Source organism: Struthio camelus, chromosome 3 (assembly GCF_040807025.1).
Source record: "Struthio camelus isolate bStrCam1 chromosome 3, bStrCam1.hap1, whole genome shotgun sequence".
Classification (NCBI taxonomy): Eukaryota; Metazoa; Chordata; class Aves; order Struthioniformes; family Struthionidae; genus Struthio; species Struthio camelus.
In genome coordinates, this window is record NC_090944.1 from 19,938,018 (window position 1) to 19,951,976 (window position 13,959).

At 40.3% G+C, this 13,959-nt stretch overlaps 1 protein-coding gene across 1 annotated transcript; it reads left to right on the forward strand.

Annotated features, from left to right (window-relative positions):
- The first annotated feature begins 220 nt into the window (after positions 1–220).
- On the forward strand, positions 221–13,913 carry LOC104147731 (uncharacterized). Its single transcript, XM_009680554.2, has 22 exons — positions 221–243; positions 499–551; positions 1,988–2,080; positions 3,415–3,542; positions 4,236–4,379; positions 5,015–5,098; positions 5,735–5,902; positions 5,971–6,067; positions 6,163–6,386; positions 7,233–7,386; positions 7,462–7,670; positions 7,750–7,867; positions 8,040–8,245; positions 8,686–8,803; positions 9,410–9,579; positions 10,336–10,409; positions 10,494–10,621; positions 11,351–11,540; positions 11,924–12,065; positions 12,341–12,437; positions 12,573–12,653; positions 12,745–13,913. The coding sequence occupies exons 1-22, from the start codon at positions 221–223 to the stop codon at positions 12,783–12,785; spliced, it is 2,742 nt and encodes a 913-aa protein (XP_009678849.2). The 3' UTR covers positions 12,786–13,913.
- Positions 13,914–13,959: the final 46 nt, after the last annotated feature.

Below are 13,959 nucleotides of genomic sequence, written 5' to 3' on the forward strand. Positions count from 1 at the left end.
GTAAATGAACAGGTGACACAAATTATAGGTTTATAGTGAGGAGGGTAAACAGCTGAAAATGGGTTTCATCAGTATAAAGGTAGCATCCTTTTCATTTTCTCAGACCTCTGAGAATACAGAAAGGTTTTAGTTTTTATGGAAAGTTAATGATTGATATTTTAGTTTGTGTGTGTGACAATAAGAGAAAAAGCACTGTAGCCAAAGACCAAGTGAACGGGCAATGGAGCGGGATCTAATGCTGAGGTGAGAACTTCAGTGCTGCTAGCGTGAACTATCTTATATAAAACATCTGATATGTTCACTTTTCTAATTTACCTTCCCTAACTTTCTAGCACTAATTGCAGAAATCCTATCTTGCAATTTCCAAGTCTAGAATTGAAGCTGTAAATTTAAGTATGGTCTAATGTCCAAACTCAAACTCACTCTGAGTAAAGAAATCTGTTATCCAGCTATTGTTACAGCTGGAGTTCCTGTTAATCTCCCTGTTTTCTCTTACAGGTTATTACTAATAGGGATGCTAGCCTCTGATGTATGGACCCAAGATAGGCCAGGTAATGTTGCTGTAAACTGCCTTCACCAACTGATTTCTAGGCCTTTTTGTGGGTGGTGTTCTTCTGAATCAGTTATCTTCTGAGTGTGTTTCAGAGGAGTTTGAAGCTGTTGTAGGAGCCATACTTACACGTTTTTTCTGAGACACTCCAAACTCTAAAGAGGTTATCTCTTGCTAATCACGCTTTGACGGTCTTTAGGTTTATGTACGATTATAGAAAGCAAATGTTGCTCTTATTTCCTTCAGCAAAAAAATTGTTATACTTCATAACATATAAAATCTTTTAAATATCACTGAGATATTAATGCCTTCCCTGCAAAGAGATGGGTTTCTTAATCAAAACTGTTATTTTCACTAACTTCCTTAGCCTTATAAAATAGAGCTGATCCTAGAACAGCAGATGTAGAGAGCTGGTGCTAGGACTTGCTACCCTCTGCCCTGCTGGGTGCTTTATAAACATGGTAGCATCTACCAGAGATCAGGGTGGAAAGATATATTTTAGGAGGTCTTGCCCATCTTGGAGCCACCGCATAGCTTCTGCACTGAAGTTAAATCGTGTTGTAGCTTGGAGTATGGGCAGAAAAAGGTTGTGTTCATCAGCATCTCTGTTTGATGTTCCCTAGTATGACTAGCTCTGATATCGTCAGAGTCACAGTTCTGCTTAATTTAAGGATATAGTGATGACCTCTCTAGAACAAGAGAGCTTATCAGTCCTTGAAATGCACTTGTACTATTAAAGACCTGACTAGAATTAGATCACAATACCGTAAAATGTTCTGAAACAACTAATCTTAGTTTTGTAGGGAAATGCAGTAAATGGAATAGAAACCACTGAAGCCTTTTGTGCACTTAGAACAGTGTGTACCTGCTTTTTGCCTCATGAAAGGTTTGGTAGCCATTGGTAGCTTCATGCTGCTGCGATAGCTTGGGACTCCGGCTTCTGTTCCTGTGATCCTCAACGGTCTTATGCAGTTCTGCCCTGGCATGAGCCTGCTGGCTGTCGGTATTCGGGTGGGTGAGCAGGGGAGGTTGGCAGGTAGCTGATGTGGCTGCTCCCCACCCGGAACTGGATTTATGGCTCTTTGTGAGCAGGTTTTTGTTTTGTGGGGGCTTTCTTGTTCTATTTGATTGCAAATAAGATGTTTAGCTTGAGGCAGCCAATGTAGTATGATCTTGATCTGGTTCCAGAACCCTCTTTCAATCACAGGCTGCTTTGGGGAGCATTGCCAACAGACAAGACACAGTTACTACTAGTATACTGAATTAGACTGGATTTTCTTCTGGAAGTAATGCTGGGTAAAAGAGAATCTTTAACATATCTTGATCAGAGGTGCTGGAATATGTTGACTTCATAAAGCAATCTAGAAAATAGCAAGTTTCTATTTATATGATACCTTTAATCCACTATTTACTAGTCTTTCAACAACTTCAATACAGGATCTGTGAGTTCAGAGTGCTTGGGAAACTTCTTGCGCTTAACCCTGAGTGCTGAATACTTTGAGGACAAATACTTGTCTTTTTCTGCTGTTGGTAAGTTGATAAAGAAGAACTTGGAGAGGAAATTACACAAGGTGAAGTGTTTAAAACCCTCTGAGGCCCTCTTAATATAATCCAGGGGATCCTAATGTAAGCTCATAGAGCTGTGAAAGTAGGTTGTACCTCATTATAAATAACCAAATGCTACATTTACTTCTGTATAACTTATTCTGTAGTCTTACAGAGTAATAACGTAGCAACAGCAATCCAGGCTGTCTTTGTACTCAAATTGAAATGTGTTGCACAGAAAAACGTGGTAGTTGCTCACCATGTCCATGCTGGTGGGTTTCCTTCCTGGTGAAAATGATTCCCAGTAAGAGCATGTAATTCTGAAAACTCACAGGCTGAAGCTGTCCTTAGATTTCTATTTTTATATTAACTGTTCCACGCTCCTCTGCTTGCTAAGGGACCTAGTATATGAGTATAGTCTTACTGAAGATAAGAAAAACTAATTGGGCTGTCTGGCTATAGGCTTAGTAAACACGAAGTGGTGTATTAAAGTGAAGAATAGCACAAAGTGCCCTAGAAGAATGGAGTGAGATAACTTTTGGGCTAAAGATACCTGATGTAGCTCTCCATGCTTGATATATTGCCTAACTCCATGTAGGCTGTAACACTACATCCATCTTCCTAGAATATTAATCAACTTTGTCATCACCTATTCAGTTTGGGCTGTTGTGTACAGACTATTTTTGCTATGCACAAAGAGACCCTGTAAGTATGATATGTACAGCTTAAAAAAAAAAGATTATTTTTGACTTAAAGATTAATAGCTTATGAAAACAATCCAAGCTTTAGTGGGCCTGCCAGCCCTTATAGGACTCCTGGAAAGTCTCTGTTGGCCAAGCAGATGTCAGTTAGGGGAAGTGTTGGCCTGCACCATCCATCCCCAGAACAGGTCCCTGCTGTTGCTAAGTTGTCATCATCCATCAACCCTGATAACACCAACTCTGACCCAATTGCTGACTGTTGTATTCTTACTGTTTTCCCCACTACCATGCACCCTGAGGATTTCACACCTTTCTGTTTTTTTCTTTTACTTCTGTTTTGTTTCTCTTAAATTGCTGAGCTGCTAATGAACCCTGTCTCAATATATCTGTAATTCTACCTTTCTTATTTTTCTGCAGACTTTCTTGCAGATCTTTCTGGCCACTTTGCAATTCCCTCTGAAGTCTGAGCAAAGGTTGTGGAGCTGGGCCATATCAGAGCTGGGCTGTAGGTCCTTGGAACAAGGACAGGGAACCTGAGGGGCAAGGAAAGCTTGCGGAGGGATTTAGAGAGAGTGGATATTATACTTATTAATATTGCTCTTAACTAATTACCTATAGATCAATTTGGCATAGCCTGGGAGATAGATGAGGCCATGGCATCACAATGCGGCTATACAGTAACTTACAGCTATTGGGGTAATACTGAATTTCGTGCTTCTGCACTAAGCTGCCATTCTTGGTTGGAGGTAAGTCTAATACGGTATTTTGACTACAGGGCAACACTGCTATATATCACTTTTATGCAAAAGACTATGACCCTCTTAGTTAATACCTATGAATAACTCGGTAATGTGTTGAAAGTCTATTAGCAGAAAGCCATTCAATTCTCAAATGTATCCAGAGGCTTGAGGAATACTAACTGGCATTGACATTTGAATGTCCTATAACAAAGCACAGCTGAGCGTATGAATAAGCATATCACACGTGCCCTTGAACGGCAACTGCTTTTTCATCTACAAGAACAGAGAATTCCGACTGCTAGCTTTATGTTGCACTCTGCTGTATTTAGTGAGTCAGAGATATTGGTTTGTAAATTAAGAAGCTTTGGCTGCTTTTGTTGCTTACTTGCTATTAGCATGTCATAAAGCAGAAGATCAAAATGGCCCCTAAAATATCGTTGCTCTGTGTGGCTCTGGGGTTATACGAATGATTGAAGGAGCTCCCAAAGGTATTTGTGTTTGTGTAGATACATATCTAGATATATATGTAGCCTTTGTAGTTAACCAAACAGAAACCAGTAATGCTTCAACAGGAATTGCTTTTCCATGTACAGACTGGTGGGTTGGTGGATTTTGTAAGTTACTTAGTTCATCAGGATAGGGTGTATCTACTTGAAGAAAGATCAGTCTAACAAATAAGTGTTCCCTCTGTCCGTGTAGAAAGATGTGTTCACAGTAACTATACAAATCAAAGCATCTCATGCTCATGACATGAAAAATGCTTCAACTCATCTGAAAAGTGCAAGTTGCCGTTATGGTCCATGGAGTCCAAGAGAGTTAGTATGTGAAAATACTTACATGGAGGTAAGTACTGGGAAAGGGTCCCTGGAAGGATGTTAGGTGCTAGAAATGTCTTAGAGGTAAAATCCGAATGCCGCACCGTGAACAATTCACTGGTGAACGTGCAGCATGCATCCTAAAGCCTAGTGCTAGTGCCTAAATGCTAGTGATGCATTTATAAAGCCTATTGAACAGTGTTAATAGGCAATACAGTTGTGAGATACTATTAAAAAATGTACTCTAATGGATTAAGCTTAGTGTTACCTCAACTGTTCTTTGAGAGAATAATGGATTGGAAAGTTCCTTCAAAAGATACCGGCTGAATTTGGTGGGGAGAAACTTAGAGAGAAAAAGTTATTTCTGAAGAGGACATGGAAGTCTAGAACTAATTCCTATCCTCAGCTTGAAGTAGGACTGCGAAGACATGCTAGGATTAAAAAGCTGAAATCAAGCAGACCGTAGGTAACGCACCATGTCTTGGCATTTTATTCTATAATTTTTGACTAGAATAAAAACATTTTTGATCCTCTGTTTGGAAAGTGCTAGGGTCTCCTCAGTAATCTCATACTGTTGTGAAAGTACTGAAAGACTTCTAGGGTGCTGGGGACAAGTAAACAGGTGTCACTAACAAACTGCTTACAGTGGCTTTTTCCATCCAGGTTTCTGTCAGAAGGGAGGTTCCACAAATAGTACAGGACTTCATTCAAGATGAACCTGAGGACTGGGCTCTTGCTTTCCCAGAGGTAAAACTACAGCTTTTCTTCTAATAAAAGCTAGTTCTACTTCTGGTGCTATTGTCCTTCTATTCTAAGCCTACGCAGTAGATTTCAAAAAGCACTTCAGTATGAAGAGCAGAACTTCTGTACCAAGGGGTTTTAACATAAACATTTTATACATTAGAAATTGACAGCCACATGTCCAAGGAAGATATGGAGAGTGGTATCTCAAATATCTTAAAAGTGAAATCTTCTTAAGACAAGACCCTGCGCAACAAGAACTGTCTCTAAGGACTGTGAGACCGGGGGTGAACTATAGATAAAGTTTGTTTTTTGTCTTTTTCTTGGATCTTTTATTTGCAACACAGGAGTGCAGTTAACTTCCTGACCCATACTGCATTATCCCCATAGAGAATGGGATGTCTAAGTTTCTTCAGTGCCCCATTAATCTAGTGCTTTTAATATGGAGAAATTTTTCCTATGCAAGAGGGTCACCAGGGAATGATGATGGGGTGTCAAACTAGCTGTATTTACGATAAGGCAATAAAACTGCCCAGAAATTACAAGCTAGTGAAATCATTCAATACAGTAAATAAGGCATGTTTAAGTTGTTAATAAATGTTGAGCAGCATGTTTAAGTTGTTAATAAATTTCTCTGATTAGGCAAAAGCAGGAGAATCCTCAGTATGGCAAATAGTGTTTCATCAACCAGAAGAAAAAAAGGCCCTGCTAGTGACCGATGCTTGGCATGCTGGCTATGGGCTCAACACAACAGATACCAGGATACTGTTGCGAATACCGTACAGCGCTGCACAAATTCAGCTGGTCAAGGTTAGCATGGTCATTCAGACCCAAGAAGCTGTTGGACGGCACTGGTCTAACAAGATCTATTCTTGCAGGCTCAGGGAATTACCTTTTCTGCAGTGAGATCAAGTACATTTTACAAACAGCGATGGATGATCCTGATGGTGGATACTGCTGTGGCGTGTCCTGTAGGTGAGAAATTTGGTAACCTACTCCAATGCTGAAATATACACAGACAACTTTCAGCTATAGTCATGAGCTTACAGCTTTTATATCTTGTCCTTAAGATGGCGTGGACTACATCAACAAAACAATCATCTGGACTATTCCAAAATATATTCAACCACTCTCTGCTGGAGCAACTAGCTTTAAGGATGTGCTTGTTGAAGTTGGTGTGGATCTACACAGACTCTCCGCTAAGGAAATGATTTCCAGGAAATACTCATTATCTAATGACTTAGATACAATTACAATCAAGATACCAATAGGTGCAGAAGGTGGCTATTATAAGGTTAGTCACTTGAGTTAGACTGCAGGCTAAGTACCCCGTTTCTCTACGGGGAGGATGAGTTCTTCATCCTTTTCCTTTTAAATGAAAACTGAGGGAGAAGGGGAAAGGAAAAAAATCCCAGAAGTATGACCAAAGATGGTTCTTGGAAGTATCACTTTGTGCAGAAATTCTTTTCTTACGAGCAGGGACGGACGGTACCAGATTTACAGAATATATAGAACTGTTAACTTATCTCCTTCCTCTAACTGAGGAAGAGCTACCAGCTTTTAGTCCTAATGTTATACCCCTTTGAGACGGCCCTAACTGAACTATAAAATGTGCATGGGTTCTGTTGTATGTTACATAACCATATAGGAGAATATGAACAGTCTACTCATATAAACCTATAGCCATCCCAGATGTTCTCTAGGCCATATGATACTAAATTTAGCCTCTTGGAGTGAACAAGATCCTGGACAAATGCTACAACAACTGAACTCTGAGGGAAATGGCAGCAGAAGCCCTTTAAGTGACAAAATAGCTGTCTGCTGCTTTCAGGGGTGGAGAGAGCAAGGGGGAGGGTTAGGAGGCAGATTTGCAGAAGAAAGTCTCCTGGGTGTCCTGAGATAATCTAACTCTGAAAAAGAGAGCTGATAATAGGGCTACAGCAAGTATTACTTAAGAGTTCAAGATTGGTCGCAAGTGTTGCTTTTTGCAGACTTCTTTCCCAGTACAAAAGCAGGGCCACAGAACTGAGGACGACAATTGTTCTGAGCTGTAACTCTAGCTGACCCTGGGAAGCTACAATACAATTTCTACCTAATGTAAAGTCATGGTATATTAAAGGATATTGATTTGAAATTCTAGACTTCTGTGAGCAATAGACAGCATGGGACAAAATACAACATCAACCTGTTCTTGGAACATCAGTGGGAAGATAACAAATGGGGACTAACCAAACATACTATCATCAAGGAAATAGAAACACCATTTGAACAAGTGGAACTCACTATAACCAACAGTAAGTAGCTTAATGATGAATTTACCGAAGGTATTGGTAGTGGTAAGAGCTTAATGTTAACCTGTTTCTTTTCAGATACAAATCTGAGTGCTAGGCTAATAAATGTGACAGTGGGAACATTCCTCCCTGATGTGGAGCTTATGAGCTTAACTTTTGAGGGGGCAACTGTAACTGCACTTGAAGCTACTCAGCATGGGTATCTAACACACGAAAATAGATATGCTAATAGAAGCAAAACCTATGCAATAGAAGTCCCATTTGATGCGGCAAGTATTAAGAAAGAGGTATGTACTAAGATACTGTAACATATAGTACAGAGCTGACTATATCAATTCATTTTATTTCTAAATATGATCTCTCTAGTACACAAGAGAGGATGTTGTAACGTACACCCTGAATGTTACACTGGAGTTCATAATCCATCCAACAAGTGAGACCTTCATAATCCCGGTCGTAACAGTGTCTGCTGTTAAAGATACAGGTAAGCAAGTGAAACTTGGACAAAACTGTGCATCAGTTTGGCTGCAACTAATCTGGTGGTGAACTCAGCCATTAACTGGGCTAACTTCAACCAGAGGTGCTCTCGGTCCTAAATAGCTCTTTTAAATTCTGATGGCAGCTAGCACACTAGCTAACTCTGAGTTTTATTGCAGTGCTGCCTAGCGCAAGAGGATTCTGTGATGAGAAGAATCTCTATCTAATAGTCCCTCACGGGAGTGTGGACCAAAACTGGTTGCCTTTCCTCTCAGATCAGCGCCTGACGCCAGAGGCTGCACAGAAGTACAGCTATAGCCTGAGTGACAATGGCACTCACTTGGCAATTGGTGTCCCTTTCCTTTCTCCTCATGTGGACTATGAAGTAAGGATGTCAGTACATATGAAGCAATTAAAAGGCATGCTCTAGCTATAAAATTTGAACAAGATGTCCTTGTAGCGGAAGTAAAACTTTCCTTTGGTACAGGCTTGTAGGGATTAGTGGAGAACTATTTTCTGCCCTTGGAAGAATATTTTGACTTCCCTTGGTTAATGCAGGTGAAAGTAGTGAAGAAAAAAAGCATTTCATAAGCACTTTGAGGCTGAGCTACCTTTAGTGGCAATTGCACATGCAACAGAGTTTGTATTGAAAAACCACAGCAAAAGGTTGATGTGGCTGTCTCTAGATTACAAAATCTCTCCTGTAAATTTGAATTTTGATCAAGCACCATTATCCTTCACTGTGATAATTTGCCTTCTTAGTTCTTGAGCAGTTCTAGTTGAACAGTGTCTTCAATCTCTCTTTTAACCTGTGATCACCTCTAGGATTTTCATCCCTCTGGAGTAATGGCTTCGTTCCACTTAACCTTGAAGGATGGCATCACCCTGGCTAATAGGAGAAACTTCTCAATTTCCTGCAGATTTTCACCTTCTGAGCTAATGCGTAATAATGTTAACTGTCACTAAGTTGTTTCTGGTTTCTGGTCATACTTTTCCTTGAACCTCATTATTAAGTCACACAGATGAGCGCACTTCTAAAAGTCTGAATAATTAAATGTTCCTAGAATTTATGCTTATGTAATACCCTATCTGCTTGTCAACTTTCATATAAGCTAATACACTATAAGGCAAGTCAAGGTGCAGATGGAAGTGACCTCCCCACCATCATCCACCACTCTATTTTGGGAGTTTTATATTGGGGAGGTGGGGGGGAAGGATCAGCTTATAAACATGTTGTTCCAAAACTACTCATCTGGATTGGATGTACTGAATACCTGGGCTACAAAAATCTCTTTAGGAGAAGGTGAGACAAACTGTAAGGAAGGAGGTCACCTTCACCTGGTGTAGTGCATGCTTTAACATCAGTCAGCTTGAAGAAGCTGGTATACATAGTAAGTGTTAGTGCAGAAAAGAGTCGTCTTCAATTTCTAATACTCACGAGCTACCAAAACCTTGCTAGCAATCCAAATAAAATTTCTTATTGCTCTAGGCTACAGATTCTAGCAATATGAGTCCTGATTTGTATGGAAAAAGCATTTTTCTTTTCCAGAGTGCCTGCCCAATGGAACTGTGGTTATTACTGCAGTGACATTGGTAGGAATTGAAGACATGGACACCAGTCTGCTTACCTTGAGAGACAGACGATGCAAACCCATTCTAGTGACAGAGAAAACGGCAACTTTCACGTTTAATGCAAACACTTGTGGAACAAGTAGAAAGGTAATGGCTTAATGACATGAAGTTTGTTCTGTATTGGAGTAAGGTTATTACTGGAACTGGTGGAAGTTCAGAGCTGGGCAGAAGCTGCAAGAAGGTCATAGCTGACCTTGTGATAAGTGATACATTTGCATCCCTCTTCCTTCTGTGGCTACTAAATTCAGCTAGGCAGAAGTTCTCATTTGGTGAAAGCATCTTGAAGGTGTTTGTCGAAATTAGCCTTCAGTTTGACATCTCTGAATTTTCTATTGCTAGACTTTGCCAGCTCGCAAACTCATGTTACGTACCTATATGCCTTATAGGAGTTGGTTACGTGTCACTAATTAACACTTGACCCAAGACTGGAGTGTTTTTCCTGCTCCTGCCTCCTACCTGAGTAGAAAATAGAGGTAAAATAACAAAGGATCAGATCAGACTCAAATGCAGATCACACCAAATGCAGCTTATTTCTATGAATTTTTCTTCTCATGATGGCCTCTGAATCTGTTAATAGAATCAACTGGTCACCTTTCTCAGGCACAGTGCAATTTTTTCTGGGGTATTATGCCATATTCAAGGTATTGTTAGTTGATAAGCTATTTCTTCTTACTACAATATAACTGTTAGCTCTAGTCAGCTTTAGTTCAGTAAACATGGGGCTATTCCAAATGTGTTCACGTCAGCGTAATCTACCAGTTGAGTGGAGAGAATGAATATTGCCAAAACCAAACTCAATTCTAATGTAGTTGTCTCCCTCATAAGAGTATCTGTATCTTTCAGTTCAACAGCACAACCATGACATATGAAAATGACGTACTCTATTTCAGACCTGGCAATGATACGCCAGTATACCAGTAAGTATCGTTTCCTAGAAGGAGGTTGTCCAAGGTATTTTAGTACCTTAAAATCTAATGCTACTTTTTTTTCGCCCCCCTCAGATTAAAGTGTGTATGCTGGTACACAATCAAGCAGACTGTTGATGTCCAGTACGAATCCAAAAACAACCCAGCACCCAGTATTATGCCAGGGTTTGGCTCTCTTGCTCTATCATTGAAGCTTTTCAAAGGTAATGCTTATGACCAGATTTCAAGGACTCTAGCAGGGATTTTCACTCCAGGATGCAATACAAACTGTCTACAAAAGGTCTACGGTTGATCAGACCCTTATGCCACTTATACGCTCCTTGTTTATGTGGGTTTTTTTTGCTTGGTTGGATGGTTTGTTTCCATCTCCTGCTTGGACTATGCTAAACTATGTGCAGTGGATTTGAGGTCAGCCTTTCTCCCCAACCAGTCCCCAAAATCTTGCTAAGCAGAGGGGCTAGCACTGACCAAAATAACTATAGCCTGTGTCGGAGAAGGAAGCTATGTGCAATACCGCTGTAAAAGGGAATTGACACTGTCAGAAAGGGCTAACTGAAGCCTGAGCCATACCCTTTCCTTGAGGGAAGTGGTCCCGCTGCATTTTTTTCAGTACCTGTTCAGAGATAGTTTTGAATGAATGTTTTATTCTTCTGCAGAAAGAACAAGCTCTCTTCTGGATCCTCCAAACCTGAGAATGTACTTCACACCTTTCCTTTCCTTTCCTTTCCTTACCAGTTCTCATCTTTCTACCATCCTAACCCCATCAGTTGACATCCATATGCTCTACCAGATTTTGTATTACTGTATCCAAGTAAATGGTGATGGAAAAAAAGAATGAAGAAAAGACTTAGTGAATGCTTAGCGTGGAGGGAGGGGGATAAAATTTAAAAAAAAAAAAATCTACCCTCTAATGTGAATGCTCTGTCTTGTAGAGAAGTCCTTTTCTGACTCCTATACGGAATCAGAATATCCTGTGGTAAAATACTTGAAGGAGGCACTGTATTTTGAAGTTGAATTGCTCCAGTCTGAAGATGCGAGACTAGAATTAAATTTACAAGATTGTTGGGCTACAAACTCCCAAAGTAGTGATAGCCATCCCCAGTGGCCTATCCTTATAAACGGGTAAGGAGAATTTTCATCTTGTTTGGTAACTGTTCAACACAAGGCCTCTTTTCCTAGCTGGAAGAAAAGAGAAAGGATATGGAAGGATTATTTTGTCCTGACTGTACAAGTGTTGTAAAGCACACTGATATTTGCATGCTGGTTATGCCTCCTTGTGACAGCAGGTCACCGGTGTGGCCGGAAGTACTTCCAGCTAGAAAGAATAAGAAGCAACCATAGCTGTGGCCAAAGATGGGGAACACGAACAGGGGAGAGGCTCTATCCATACCACCATAGTATGAGGAAAATAAAGCTCCTGTACACTTCACCTCTTTGTCTTGTTTAAAGATCTTGTTGAAATGATGAACATTTAAATTAAGTAACTCTTTCTCCTTATCAAAAAGGTGTGAAAATAGTGAAGACTCTCACAGAACCATTTTCCACCAGGTTAATTATAGCCTAAGAGTAAAATTTCCTCAGCACGTTAAGAGATTTGAAGTGAAGATGTTCACTTTTGTTCAAGGCACAACTCTGCTACAAGAGCAGGTGAGACATCTCCAGTTTGTTGTGTGCTCTCCAAAATGGGACATGCATCCCCAAAGTTGAACTTCTGCAGGCAGCAAACACTGTCAAAAACCTATGCTGGCCAAATGCTGACTTGGAGGTATTAGCCTCCTTCATGAAGGCATACTGCTCTATACAAAGCAAATACAGACTAGCCGTTCAGTAGTGCTCAGTTCTCCTCTGTGGACAGTATGTGTATCAGAAGTTTGCCAAATATGACTGCCTTGCACTATAAAAAAATTTTTTTTATTTTGTAGCTGTATTTCCACTGCAGTGTGGTGATCTGCAGTACTACACAACAGTCTTCAGACTCTCTTTGTCCAAGGAGATGTAATCCTCGGAAACACAGACTTGGTAAGAAAATAGGCACTTGTCAAGTCACCCTTGAAGTTCACTCAGCAATGTGGTATATGCTATCCGGAGCTTTGTCAGATGACAGACTCCTGGTCAACGCTAATGAGAATATTAAATGCTGAAATGTCTCACTAGACCGCAGTGCAGAATCCCATCTATATGGGCAAGCATCCTCTGGAGCAGTACTTTTTAAGAAGGAAATGGTGACTGGAAGAGGTTGGTGTCACTCTTAAGTTACGTTATTGAGGGACTAAGTGACTACTACTGTGGCAACAGGCTCCTGTAAATCTGTTTCTTTTCCCTATAGGTGAATACATGGACTTTCGACAGACTGACAAGAACTGTTAGACCACCTAAATGCAATTTCTTAAAGCTAAGCAAGTGCAGTCTGCCCAGAGAACGCTTACAAATGCTTACATCTTGAAAATATCCACTGGGGGGAAAAAATTGACAGTGTTCCCGAAGAAAAGGGTCAACTAACTAATGCGGATATATCTCTGTCTTTATTTAATCAACGTACTGTGTTGCTTTATGCTTCTCTAAAAGGTAGAAGTCTTAATCTGTAACTAGTATCTGAAGTAGTTTGCTCAGCTACAGTGTCTGAAAATATCATGGCTAGTCATTTTGCAGTTGGAAACATATGTTTCAGGAGGGGGGGAGGAAGGCAATGGAAGGAGTGAAATTTGTTGGAACCTGATAAGTCTCCTGTGTGTTTTTTTTTTCCCCCTCCCATCTCTGTTTTCCTCAGCTTCAATATGGATAAAGTGTTCCAGGCAGCTCAACATCAGTAAGACAGCCCTTTTCAAAGCAAGATAGGAGTGAACATACTTAATCATATAGTGGATATTGACAGGAAAGTTGTAAGCTGTGGATCTCGCTGTGGTGTTGCAGCTCTGGAAAGTAAAGCTGTTCACCCTGGGTGGGGAGGTGATCAGTCACAGGTAGCATTAGTGACTTTGCTTCGTTGACTAGACTGTCGGCCTAAAGGAAAAAATGCTTTTAGCGGTGACTTGTTACGCTAATAACAGACAGGCCCTACCCACAAAGTGTTAAAGGATGCTCCCTTCCTAGTAAAAGTGATGCCTAGCAGCACCTGTCAGACTACGGTGTTTTCTGATTTTGTGTTTTTATGTATCTGAGAGGAAAAACTCTAGTTTTGGTTTCTTCGCATCCAAACAGTGATGTGAAAACAGTTTAGATTCAATACTATACATTCCTGTTCTAAGGAAAGCTATCGCTTAGCATGAAACACTATCCCTTAGGGTTAAAAATGCAATAATGGGTGTACGGTGCTGTCTACTTTTTAACTTTATATTGAACAAAATTATACAATAGGGGATTTCTGTGAAGGATGCATTGAGTAAAAATATTTCATGGATCTAATTTCGCTTTGGGGAAAACATTGTGTCTATAAGATTGTACTTCTGTTGCTATAATACCTGTACAGAGATCTCACTAAACAGTTTGTGCTATAATTATCTGCTCGTGTTTGTCTTGTGTCTTCCAGTTGCCTGCTAAACAT

Coding starts and splice junctions, on each gene's coding strand:
- LOC104147731 (XM_009680554.2), top strand. CDS start 221: ATGGAGCGGGATCTAATGCTGAG. Junction 552..1,987: donor ATGGACCCAAGATAGGCCAG/GTAATGTTGCTG, acceptor ACTTCAATACAG/GATCTGTGAGTTCAGAGTGC. Junction 9,580..10,335: donor CTTGTGGAACAAGTAGAAAG/GTAATGGCTTAA, acceptor TGTATCTTTCAG/TTCAACAGCACAACCATGAC.